The sequence below is a fragment of the Engystomops pustulosus genome, chromosome 6 (assembly GCF_040894005.1).
Source record: "Engystomops pustulosus chromosome 6, aEngPut4.maternal, whole genome shotgun sequence".
Classification (NCBI taxonomy): domain Eukaryota; kingdom Metazoa; phylum Chordata; class Amphibia; order Anura; family Leptodactylidae; genus Engystomops; species Engystomops pustulosus.
This window is the reverse complement of record NC_092416.1, coordinates 62,345,834-62,359,520: the sequence shown is the minus strand read 5'-3', so window position 1 is coordinate 62,359,520 and position 13,687 is coordinate 62,345,834. Positions and strand designations below refer to the sequence as shown.

Here is a 13,687-nt window from a genome sequence, read left to right as displayed (position 1 = left end):
GAATTTTGGCGCACACGAACGGATTTTGGTGCTTTGGCGCCGACTTTCACGCGACAGAAATGGGGGGGGGGTGTGGCTGTCGGACAACCGGACGGATTCGGAAAAACTGTGGAATTTAAAAAACGAAAAGTGTCGCAAGATCAAGCACTTACATGCACCGAGAAGAAGATGGTGTACTCCGGCGGACCTCAGCACAGCAGCGACGCCTGGTGGACATCTGGCGTACGACCTTAGTGAATCCAGGCAGAACCCGAATCCTCGTTGGAGAACACGCCGCTGGATCGCGACTGGACTGGGTAAGTAAATGAGCCCCATTGGGTCAGAGTGCAATGCGAGTTTCGCATGTCAAAAATGCACACAGAACTTGCATGTGAATGGAGACTTAGGGTGATGCCACACATGCCGTTTTGAACCCGTTTTTGGTCCCTTTTGAAGCAGTCCATCTAAAAAACGCATCAGTTTTGGACCAGTTTTAATTAAGATAATTAGTAAAACCTGTCCAACACGCATGCATTTTTTAATAACCTCGGCGTACATGCCGTATCCCACTTTTTAAGAAGCGACCCAACCATGTCTAATACCCAAAGCAGCTTCTTACTCAGAGCTATTCTCTTTATCCTCACCCACAATTACTTTTCGTTTCAGAACAAAATCTATATACAGCAGAGGGGGACGGCTATGGGCAGCAAATTCGCCCCTAGTTATGCGAACCTTTTTGTAGGCCTTTTTGAGGAGCTTAACATTTTCACCCATCCACTATTCGAGAGATGCATAGTATACAAACGATATATAGATGATATTTTCATCATTTGGAGGGGTAACAAGGAAGAGGCTCTCGACTTTATCAATAGCATTAATGATAATGATTGGGGCTTAGAATTTACCTCCAACATATCACCAAAAGAAACTGAATTTTTAGACGTCATTGTTTTCCACAACAACCAAAAAATCAACACCAGAACTTTCTTCAAAGCAGTGGACAGTAACAGTTTTCTGGATTTTTCTAGCAACCATTTTAAAAAATGGAAAACTAACATTCCATACGGTCAGTTTAAAAGAATCAGACGCAACTGTACAACTGATGAGGATTATAAGATACAAAGTAATATTCTGTGTAAACGTTTTAGAGCAAAAGGCTATCCTGCTCCCTTACTTTCTTCTGCATGCTCCAAGGCAAGCACTCTCAGCCAATCAGATTGTCTCCAGCCGAGGGCGAAAAATGACTCAGAAATACAGAACGAGATCAATTTCATCACCACTTTTTCAGACAATGGTGGGGAAATCAGGAAAGTTCTTAATAAACATTGGAACCTTTTACTACATGACCCGCACCTTAAGAACGTCCTGCCAAATAACCCCAGAATTACTTTCAGGAGATCCCGGACACTCAAAAACCTCCTCGCCCCCAGTCGCTTACGTATGCCTCAAAATAAAACCACCTCATTCTTTCCTAAAATTTTAGGTAGCTTTAAGTGTGGCCACAGTATGTGCAAATGCTGCGAAACCATCTGTCACAGAAAATCGTCCTTCACATCAAACAATTCGGGTGAATGTTTCCAGATTAGACACTTTCTTAATTGTAGCTCGAACTATGTTATTTACTTGATTGAATGTAGTTGCAGACTACAATACGTGGGTCGTACCATTCAGCCTCTGAGGGAACGGCTAAATAAGCACAGAAGTAATATCAACAACGCCTTCCCTTTACATAGCCTATCCAGACATGCAGCACAATTTCACAAAAGCAACTATAAAGAATTCAAAATTACCCCAATAGAACACATCCCCCCTTCTACTCCACAGAGATATAACTTTCTCATCAAACGTGAGATGTATTGGATTTTTAAACTCCAAACTCTCACACCAGCGGGTCTGAATGAATCTCTTGAAAACATTTTCTAACTCCCCATCACATCCAATATCTATCATTCCCCTTCAAATATTTATATTATTATTATGAATATCATTATCTAATTTATTCCCCTATCCGTGCTATTTTCCAATTACCATGTTTTTGTAATTACTCTTGCATTATTTGTTCCTTGTATTGTCAATCCATCTTTTAATCATTTTGTATTTATTCTCTGCATTCCTTTCCACTAATCAATTATTTATTCATATTTACTTCTTATATTATCTGCATTATTACTTATTATATTAATTTCCTTTGCTTTTAAATCAGTTTTCTTGATGTTTTAGTTTTAGATTTCATTTATCCATATATATTTATATAAGTATGCATCCATTATTCCTATTCAATAATTGCGTCTAGTTATGTTAATCACTCATCTTTTGGTCAACAATTATACTTCGTGTCCATTGCTGCAACTACATGTTACAGCCTAGTCTAACCACCTGTGGCTATATACGGCGCACCAATGCTTGCGCAAACGTATTATACACTCCCACTCCGTCTATTACCTCCATCATCACTGCGCACGCGCCACTTCCCTGGGGCCGCAAAATACCTAGTGCGCATGCGCACTCTCGACCGTGCATTCGCGCGCGTACCAGCGCCCGAACTGTTTATATACAGTCGGCGCGGCAGCGCGCGCCCATTCTGCAGCTCCAGCTTATCCTGCCGGGCGCTGCAATTTGTAAGTATCTTAACCCCTACAGCCCCTTTATTTATTTTATCTTTTGCTCTTTAATCTTGGACACTTATTCACTTTATATTACCAATACCCTCACCTTTTTATTCAATCACTGTCCCTAGTTTATATATATACCATCATATATTTGTGCCGTTTTAATTTAGCTGTATCACGTCCTTTTTAGCCATCCCTGTAAGGTCTCTCTACCTTGTATGTTCGCCTCCTATGCACATGTGTATATATTCATCCAGTCACATTGCATGTGAACCTATTTTTATATATTCAATTTTATTTGTTGTACATCTATTTTGTCTTTGTTATCATGTTTTGTAGTACTGGTCTGATGAAGGGACACCATCCCGAAACGCGTAACCAATACACCTTTGTTTAAAACCGAATTTTAACCATTTTTAATAAATACTTACCTTTCTTCTACACCAATTCGTGGTTTTGGTAAAAATCTTCTGGGTTACAAGCGCACCCATTTGTAGCGCCATTTTTCCTCTACTAATACTCTTGTGCTAACGGTTCCAACGGATACCGGTTTTCGGAGCTATTGGGTAGCTGCTGAAGTAACCTGAAGGAATTGTTCTCCACCGAGAAGGATAACCAAGATCCCTACTTCTATATATGCAACTAAGCCAAGTGGCTACCAGGTGAGCACCCTCTATCTCTTACCTGGAAACAAATCTTTCAAAACGTTATCACACGAGGCGCCGTCCTCTTCGGTTGTGTTTTTTTTTGTTCTTTCCTCTTCATTGTGTTTTTTAAAGGACTGCTTCAAAACAGACCAAAAAACGGGTTCAAAGCGCCATGTGTGGCATCACCCTTAGGTCGGCGCCACACGTGGCGCTTTTGTCTGCGTTTGCAAACACAAACGCAGACAAAGTCGCGCCCACCGGGGCGGGCCTCGGCCCGATCGCATCGGCGTTTCTATGGAAACGCCTGCGATCGGGAACGAGCCGCCGGTGTTTCGTGTTAATTTAACGCGAAACACCGGCGTCTCGTTCTCGATCGCAGGCGTTTCCATAGAAACGCCGATGCGATCGGGCCGAGGCCCGCCCCGGTGGGCGCGACTTTGTTTGAGTTTGCAAACGCAGACAAAAGCGCCACGTGTGGCGCCGACCTTAGTATTTGAAAGACCCGTTAACCACGCAAAAACACTGTACAAAGTTTGTGTCACAGTAGAGTGGGTAAGGGGATTTCTGCTACTGTACAGGTCACTGGGGGGTGGTGGGGGATTTTCTTCTCCATATTTGTTTTCATTGTCCTGGACGCCTTTGTTGCTTTGTTCACCTATGAATTATAAGTTTGCACAAAAAGGGTGTAGCCCTGATTTATGGACTTTAGCTCGTAATCTGAGATCCTGGTATAAGGTCCTGAGTCACATAAAGGGAAAACCAGTTATACAGCTGGACAGCAGTTCAGGGCTTATAGGAATGTGAAAATGATAGGCTCCTGAACAACTACACAGGTGACATGATAATGCAGCGCCTGTGTCCTGGAGAGCTGGGCATGCGTGGAGAAAGACAAGCACTTATTTAGGATAGTTACAGGATGTGCCTGGGGAATTATTCCAAAACCCTTTATATTTTTATAAACCCCACCTGCCTGGTGTGATTACCTACTATATTATTCTCTTCACTTAATCCTTTAATGGCCTGTGACGTAATAGCACGTCAAGGGTCAGCTGCAGGTGCATGGAGAGGGCTCATGGGCTAAGCCCTCTCCATAGACGGTAAGTGTTTGCTGCATATTGCTAGCACGAATCGCGGGTGTTATACCGTCCATCGTGCCGCCATCTTGGTGAAGATTGAAGCTCCCTGTGTAGGATTAATTATGCACTTTTATGCGACTTATTAAAAGTTATGTTTTATTAGATCACATGTGCTGCTTTGTATAATTTAAATTAATGTGACTTAGTACTGGTCAAAAATTTGATATTGTTATATTGATAACTTTAGTCTCCATACTTCACCTAACTCTGCATCATTGGTTATAGTGGTGGCATCCGGATTGACCATTTTGCTTGTATATACAAATAATAAAGTAGACCTGTCACTTGTGGCGCACAGTGAAAGCCGTAAAATCCAAGCCCAAATGTGTTTTTTCACCAATTTCACTGCATTTGGAATTTTATTTTCCTGCTTCCCAGAACACGGCATGGAAGAATAAATACCATCACTATGAAGTTCAATTTGTTATGCAGAAAACAAGCCATCACAGAACTCTTTACATGTAAATAAAATAGTTGTAGCTTTTTGATGGTGGGAAGTGAAAAATGAAAAAACAAAAAAGGGACAGGTTGATAAGGGGTTAAAGTGAGTGTATTAGTAATACACACCCACCAGATCCTTTTTTCTTCATCTTCCTTGTTGGTATTTTGTTATCCATTTATAACTATGGAGCCAGATAACCTTTTGTTTACAAGGTTTATTGCTCTTGGATCTAGTGTCTTACTTTCAGGTTCATGATGATGCATTGTGTTTTGCTTGGAGCTAATGTATGTATTATTTTTTCCTAGTCTTTAGATTGTTGACCTACATTTGTTCATTATAGGGTTACAGTTAATCGCCTGTACCAATAATATGAATCTATTTTTCAGGGACAACCTACACAATGTCGCACCGCTATTCAGATCCATCAGTGGGGGAGAAATCTTTCCTTTTGTTAGAGAAAAACAAATACTTGGACCTTAACATCAGCTCAAATTCATCAGTACAAAAAAAGTCGGTGAATGCCATGGATAATGAATCTTATGTTCCGGATCAGAATCCCTCCCCGGTGCAGGCCCACCGGATTATACTGAGCACCGAGAGTGCGGCCGCTCAAAAACTTGGTACTCAACAAATGATCCCAAAAGGCTTAGCCCTTGCCTCCAAAACAAAAGTCCCAAGACATCATAGCTTTGCTGCAACAACCTTTAGCAAAGAATTTGCTCGAAATGATCCCAAGCGGGTTTCTGCTCCTGACATTTGTTTAGACTCCCCAGAGGATGAGTTTGAAGGTGGGGGTTCTTTGAAAAGAAACTTGAGGAACCAGTCTTACCGGGCCGCTATGAAAGGTTTTAGGGATGATGACTATGAACCTCGAAAGCCAGTATCTACATTAAAGCCGGTTTCAGAAGATCCAAATGCACCACCTCCAAAGAGCCCTTCAAGACCTAAGGTGTGTATAAAATGAATGCCTCTATCATATTATGTATGTTAAGGGCAATATATACATAGAAGATTCTCAATCGCTTTAAGATATGATGTGACTTGTAGTACAAGTTTGCAGCCCCCATCCAAATGATTTCCCTGATTAAAGGGTCTCAGCATTGGGGATTAGGCAGGTGTGGCCACCTATTATACTAGTATATGTAAATGCCACTTCCCAATGTATAAAATGTGCAATCTTATATAATTTCTATGTGGAGAAGGAAGGTTGTAGTACATTGGGTAACTGTTAACCTGCATTTGATCATAAGCCCCCATCAGTTCAGTGCAGTGGTTTCTTGACTTCTATGTCCTGAGCCAAATCCTAATAGAAATATTTGGATTATGTGAAGTGCTTGGAAGTTCAGAAACACAAACTCGTAAAACCAGAGGAGTAACTGTTGCGATTAATCACCTACACTGATGAATACAAAGCCTCGTGTACACCACAGAGCCCACAGGGCAGAACACCGAGATCCAGGAGTTCCAAACTTGGCACTTCTTGTGCATTGGTACCTTTAATATGGATATTTTGTTAAATGGAACCTGGTTCACCCTAGAACCCTACAGTGGCCCAAGGCCTGCTCCATAATCGATCTGGACTTTTCTGCTTAAATGATAAAAACATTTTTAATAAACCTGTTAAATAGTTGGCCCTTCACTTATCATTTGCCTATTTGGCATCTTTAATTTTTAGCATAACTTTTTTTTTTAATTACGTTTAGCCAACCAAAGACACTGTCTAGAAATACATTGTCATCCATTTTTATGTCCGTAGCCCAGCAATGGGCTTTCTGTGAAAAATATCTCCCTGTCCATCTGGTTTTGATGAAGTATTAATCAATGTAACATTCAATATAGGTAAACAGTCGTCCACTAGATCACACATACAGTGGCTGTTTAACCATCTCCAATCCAGTGTATAAGCTTACTTACTAATCCCTTACTGATGATATACGGATATGTCATTTGTGGCTAGCATAGGGATGAAGGTAAAGCTGCTATTCTTTCTTGCCTAAACTAGAATTATAAATTATGTCTCTCTTTAGCAACGTTATGTGTTGTAAAGGAGAGCCTGTATTTGTATACAGCATGTAGTCTACACTTTGTATTTGGCTCATTGTGACTATACAAAAATATACAAATACGTTTTCTTGGATTGGATAAGAAAAACCATGCCTCTTTTTAAACACCTTTAACAGCCCCTTTAAAGGAAACCTACCACTTGGGATAGGGCTTATAAGCTGGACATGCCGTGCACCAGCTCAGGGTGAGCTGGTGCCGGCGCTTATCTCCGTTATGTTTTTAAATAGTTTTAAAGTGTTTTAACAGTTTATTAATGTTTATATCCTTACTGGCTTTCCCGCACCGGGGTCCGCGCTCGGTGCACCATGCGCGCAACCACTTCCTATTCAGATGCACACACGGTAGCGCGCATGGTGCGCCGAGCGCGGACCCCGGTGCGGGAAAGCCAGTAAGGATATAAACATTAATAAACTGTTAGAACACTTTTAAACTATTTAAAAACATAACGGAGATAAGTGCCGGCACCAGCTCACCCTGAGCTGGTGCACGGCATGTCCAGCTTATAAGCCCTATCCCAAGTGGTAGGTTTCCTTTAACATCAAGCATGACTTTCAGGAAGCCTAGTGATATGATGCGGGATTAAAACCCAACCAGTATATCTATTCTAGAAGACATTATAGACAGCGCTGTTATGATGTGACTTTCAGCAGAAGTTTCTCAGCTTTAGGACTCTTTCACATTGTTTTTCACATCCTTGGTTCAATGATTTCCAGGGATGCCTTACAAATCCATTGATTTCTATGGGTGCTTTCACATTGACTTTTACTCTGTTGTCCGTGGGAAAATGAATACATTCATTTTTTCACTGATGAGGCTGATTTTTTATTTTTTTTTCAAGAAGAAATAAATTCTAAATCTTCAGTTTATTTTATTGAGGACATGGAGAAACAGCGGATACAAACTGCAACAGATGCGCAACTGAAGCTGAGCACTAACGGCAATGTGAAAGAGCCCTTACATGTCCTCATCTTGTGACTTTCCAGCAAGTGTTTTAATAACTAATAAAAACATATAGATGTTAATTAACTCTAACCTTAATATGCTGGTAAAGATCAGAAGACTTTATATTTTAAATAGGTTGATGGATTAAAAAAATTGGAATAGCACCTTACACAGAAAAAGATTTTCTGTGTATTCTCTGTTTAGGATCCATTTCTGATTTTGGGTTCTAAAATGCTGATGCAAAACATTGATTGGGTTACTGCTGTATAAATCTGGCCTAAATTCTAGGTAACACCCCCCCCCCTTCCTCCTGCCATCCAGGTGATATGTCTTGTGCCTAAACACAAGAATTTTGCAGTATTGTTGCCCTTTGCAGACACCCTGCAGAAATAAATCACTGACAACTTTGCATTGTATTCTACAGAAAACATTTACCAAGAAGAAATTTCAAAGAAACTTTGCTGGTTCCTTTAAAGACGGTAAGTGGAAAGTTATTTCTCTATAGTAATTATGCCATTATAAAATAATTTAAGCATATTAAATCCTTAATATGACAAAAGATTGATGAGACTCAATCAGTATAGATGTGTGGAAACACAATTAAGTTATATGAGAATCTGCATAAATAATGCAGCATATCATTAACGCTGCTGAATATTTCATGCAGCGAAAGCTGAAATCTATGATCAGCGTAAAGATAATTATCCTGATGTATAGGGAACTACTACAATACTGCCCCCTAGGTACAAGAGGTGTAGCTACTTTACTATTGCCCTGTGTGTACAGTAATGTAGCTACTATACGGTGTGTTTAGCATGGCCATATTATTCCTGTGTTATATCAATGGCATGGGTGATCAAAATCTTTAGTGCTGTATCCTGCATTAGAGTGTAGTGCTAACTAGTATAATTCTACCAGTCTGTGTACAAGATTTTAACTAGATACTAGAACAATTATAATACTGCCTTCATATGTACAATTTAATAATACTACCTCCCTATGGAAAAAAACATTGTCACTTTCTTTGCTGTCACCTTAAAGGAATTCTACCAACAAAATCAAGCATGATAAACCAGGCACTGTGACTGTGGTAATCTTCTTATATTTGTTATCTATGGCCTCCTTCCTTCTAAAATCCAGAAGGGATCTGGGGGTGTTACCATAGCCCTTCACGGGCTGTTACACTGTGCAGGAGCAATTCTACCTCCCACTCTGTAGTAGAGGGAGGGAGCAGCGAATGAGGGGGGACCGTCTTACAACTTGTGGACCTGCAGCACAGAGGTAACACCCCCAGGAAATCATCAGGCTATTTAACATAATTTTAAAAATAGATTTTTAGAAGGAAGGAGACCATGGGTAACAAATATTAGAATATCACCACAGTCACAGTGCCTGGATTGATGAGTGAGTGCTTGATTTTGATAAATGATTTCCTTTAATGGGGTTGGCCCCTTAAAGCAACCTTTAACAGGGTAAGTATAAGACCCTGATAGGGTCATCCATTAACCTATTTGCAGGTCAGGTGACCTCTCGGCAGCTGGACTCAGAAACGTGTCCTGCTGGTGGATGGGGTGTGCAGTCAGTACAGTTTGCACTCCCCTCCAAACACGGATATGGGAACGGTTATGGAGGGGGCATGCAGACAGTAATAGGGGTACGGCGGTTTCTAGCAAAGTTTAACAGGGTGGGGGAGATTATCAGAAGTGTCTGAGAGCAGAACTGTTCTAGTTGGCGACCAATCAGAGCTCAGCTTTCATTTTCCCATAGCTGTTTGTAAAATTATAGCTGACCTCCATGGGCAACTACAAAAGTTTTACCTAGATTGTGATAAATGTCCCCCATTAAGTTTAACATGGGTAACCTTATTGGGGTCTTTTTATACTTGCCCACTTAAAGTAAAGGGAAGCTGTACTGCTGTGAGGTATGAATGGAAAGTCCGGTGTGAAGATGTCACACAGCAGCATGTATACTTGTAACTGTGATCATTACACATCCGACTTTGTAGAATTTTAGTATTTGTGACCTTCCCGTCTACATGCAGTTACATGTAGCTATAATATCGGCGCAGGGCATGTTTATACATGAGACCAGAGGACACAGCCTGGGTCAGGTGGAGCTAAATATCTTGCACTTCCAGAAACTTTCACAAACCGGATTATATCTGTGTTGAAACTATTCCAGCTGTAGACCGTGACAGTCATGTAACGGGGTGGGGCATTTGGCTTTTTGTATTAAAGAGTGTTGTGACCCCCCCCCAGATGTTCACAATCCTGGACTTCCCTGCACAAGGCCCCATAGACTGTTGCTCCAGATGCAGCATTGCTTACTAAAAAACAGTTAAGACTATCAGTCCTACCACTATGTCAAGCTCTGTAGCACCCGCTATCTGAGAGGAATGGCACTGTCTCCCCTGGTCCCTGTAGAGAAGTCTAGAGCTAGGGTGAAGACTGACACACCTGAGTAGTAGAAAATATATTGTACAGAATATATTTCTGATGTCCTTAGAAAGCTGAGTGTGCAGTAGCACAGTCCTTCCTATATTCTTCCCATGCCTAATAGGATGACTATTATAGAGCAGCCACGTCCTGCAGAACAAATCCCGCTCTGGAATGTATATTGGAGCGAAGTCTTGTCTCCTGCTGCCAAGTGTTGTAGTTCACAGCAAGTTATTTGTAGTCCTGCTGTGACCTTTCAGAAGAACAAAAATGCAGTTCGATTATTTTAATCCTCTTTTTTGTGTTAGATTAAGAATTTATTTTTTATCTAAACATGTAAAATTCTGTGATGATTTGTATCCTATGGCTGCAATCTTTTATCTTGGCTTACTGATATACAGCGCCCTGCATAGGGTGGAACTGTAAAATGGTTTCCTTTTTATCACCACTAGGGGGAGCTTAATGCATACAATGTGCACCCAGTATGCTAGGTGCACCAACTAACTGTGAATGTTTTCTATAGGTTTTGGCTCTCAATATGGTAAATAGGTTATCTACCATTACTTGGTTTACAGTTGGTAGCTTGTGCTACAGACCAGGACCCGCCCACATGGCAGATGATGACCTTATTACCATTTTAAGGCTAAGAGCACTGATTTGCTTTGGAGAGGTGGGGGCTAGAGGAGAAATCCCAATTGCATGGGAATTTGAGCTACCTATTAAAGTATTTGTAGAGTCTTAGGGTGGTTTCACATTGGCGTCTCTCTCTCTCTCTCTCTCTAGCTCAATTTTTTTTTCTCCCCCACATCAGTGATTTTTCACTGGTCCCATTTTGGCTTATGGACATGTACAGTTTTTGTTTTTCTCTTCCTGGCTTCAGTGATTTTCCACTGTTGCCTTACTGAACCATTCTTATCAAAGGGCTATTTGAAACTTCAATTTTTATCCACTGATCTAATGATAGTGAACACAAAATAATGTGCGGTGCTCTCCATGTAGTAGATTGCACTTTATTTTAAATAAAAATTATAAAAACTATATATGATTAAAAAGACTTGAAACATGCTGGTATTGAGATGTTGAAATTCCCAAACCAGGCTTGTCATCAATTGAGCCCAGTCCAAGGATTGAAACGCATCTCAATACCAGCATGTTTTAAGTATACTGTATTTACTAAGTCTAAGCCATGGCCCCTAATTTTAGCACCAAAAACTGAGAAAACCTCAAGTATGAGCAGAGGGTAGGAAATGTATTGGTCACAGCCTCCCAGTATACAGCCAGCTAGCCCCCTTTAGTATACAGCCAACCAGTTCCCAGTTTGCACAGCACTTAAAAAAAAAAAAACTTACATACTCGCGTGGTCCCAATGTTTGGTGCGGCTCCTCTTCTGTCTTCTCCACGATGCTTCGTGGTTCCCCGTGGTTCATCTTCTGTCTGCTGTAACAGCCAACAGAGACGCAGCCTTGCGCTCTGCTGGCCGGCGCATATTATGATGTCATCTGAGACCACATCATAGAGTGTGCCGGCCGGGCTGGGTGCATGGCCGCATCTCTGCCAACAGAAGAGGAGCTGTGGGGAGCGGAGCATCGCAGAGAAGACAGAAGAGGAGCCGCGCCGAGCTTCGGGGACAGCTGGAAGGTTAATATGTAAGTTTATTTTTTATTGACTCGTGTATAAGCAGAGATGAGGTTTTGCAGCACATTTTTGTGCTGAAAAATGGTTATGCACGAGTATATATGGTATGTCTTTTTAAATAATAGTTTTTTTTAATCATTATTTTTAAAGTGCAATCAACTCCATGTTGAGTGCCGAATGATATTTATTTTTTTTTTATTTTTTTTATTTTTTTTTTTTGTGGGATGCTTGTGACTCAATACTTTTGTAAACCTTGTAAAATATATCTACACCCTCTGGCTCTCGGGTATGCACCACGGGCTGCCCTGTCTAAACATACTGCACCATATCAGCGCTTTCCATTTCTCATTCCGATATCAGAACGGAGACCCCCACAATCCCCCACCCCCTTTATAGAAACCTGTCACCTGGAATGTGATTTTTTTTTTTTTTTTTTCGTTGATGACGGGTACCAATAGCCTATGCTATGCTGATTTAAAAAATGCCTTCGTGCACTAAAAGCTATTAGGATCTAAAGTGTAACTGTACTTTGAAACTACAGACTGCCACAGCCACTCATATTATTGGGACACCCACACTGTCTGTGTTTCACTTGCTTTCTCACAATTTGTTACTATCCGCCCAATTCTGAGTAATGTCTTGTATGGTCACATGTTTGTCCTCCAAGCCTGCAGAACAGGTTTCATTACCTGGAGTTGTGTAACTATGTCTCAACTCTTGATTGAGGTGCTTTTCTGATATATTAGTAATTTTTATTTGCGTTCATTCTTCTACAATATTTTGCATCCGGGACAATTATTTTGGCTTAAAGAGGTTCCCCCTACTGCCCCCCTACACCTCGACCATTCAGTTGTTCCAACTGCCTCTAGTCCTCAGACCCAATGGCAAGGCTGACCTGGAATCGGCAAGCTCCATCTAACTTATGATTCCAGGGAACGTCAGTCCTGGTTTTATTCAATTAAATGGGAACTGAACTGCAAGACCTACCATACCATCCTTATACAATGGATGGCGCAGAGAATAATTACAATTTACGGTTGTATATTTTGAGACTCAACATGACACCGCTAAGAAGCTCTTTGTACATGAAATCTTTTAAGAGTTCCAAGTACAGATTCATTTGTATATTGGTGTCATTCTCTTGAGTCTTAGATGTTAAATTCAACACTTGGCTACAATTTTACTTCACCAACTAAAAACATGAGCAGCTATAGTTAAGAAAGACAGTTCAAACCATGGAACAGAGCACAGCAGAAGAAAATGTGGTGCTGGGTGTTCTCCGGAGGCTTTCTCTTTCGTCTTCTTGGGCAAGAAGGGACAGTGTGACTGTTAAATTCCTCTCTTCCTTCAACAAGACTGTGGAAGAGAACTGTGAAAATATCAGAGAGTTTACAGAGAACCTCTCCATATTCCTCAACCGTCTTTTCTCTCCAGACCCCAGGTTGTATCAGGAATACAGAGAAAGAGGACTCAGCTCCAACAACCAAGAGTCAGATGATGACCTGTTAGATGATTCTCTTGCCCCGACTGAGCCCCAACCTGATGATGGCATAGTGGTAAGGAGTTATCGACCTGCTCAGCTCATCTGGAGTCAGCTTCCACAGGTAGGAGTTTTTCTCTTTATCTGTATATAAATAGTAGGTATTAAGGGGCGAAACCTTTACTACAAGCAGAAGGTGGTGCCTTCTTAACTGGGCATAACGGCTGGTAGGTTGAATGGATTGGTACATAGTACCGTATTTGATGATGGAAGACCACCCTCTGTTTATGTCCATGTCCTATGTTGATATCTGGTGTG

The 13,687-nt window shown here is 41.0% G+C and overlaps 1 protein-coding gene across 2 annotated transcripts in view; it reads left to right on the top strand.

The window, feature by feature from the left end:
- ARHGEF16 (Rho guanine nucleotide exchange factor 16) overlaps window positions 1–13,687 on the top strand; it is a 33,448-nt gene that overhangs the window by 1,769 nt on the left and 17,992 nt on the right. Inside the window, exons 2-5 of one of the 2 annotated variants that reach the window (XM_072156327.1) lie at window positions 2,928–3,250; window positions 5,200–5,762; window positions 8,244–8,298; window positions 13,324–13,493. In XM_072156327.1, the coding sequence (XP_072012428.1) occupies window positions 5,214–5,762; window positions 8,244–8,298; window positions 13,324–13,493 (774 nt within the window). In that variant the 5' untranslated portion in view covers window positions 2,928–3,250; window positions 5,200–5,213. The remainder of the gene's footprint in view (window positions 1–2,927; window positions 3,251–5,199; window positions 5,763–8,243; window positions 8,299–13,323; window positions 13,494–13,687) is intronic. The other variant, XM_072156326.1, reaches the window with a different exon arrangement.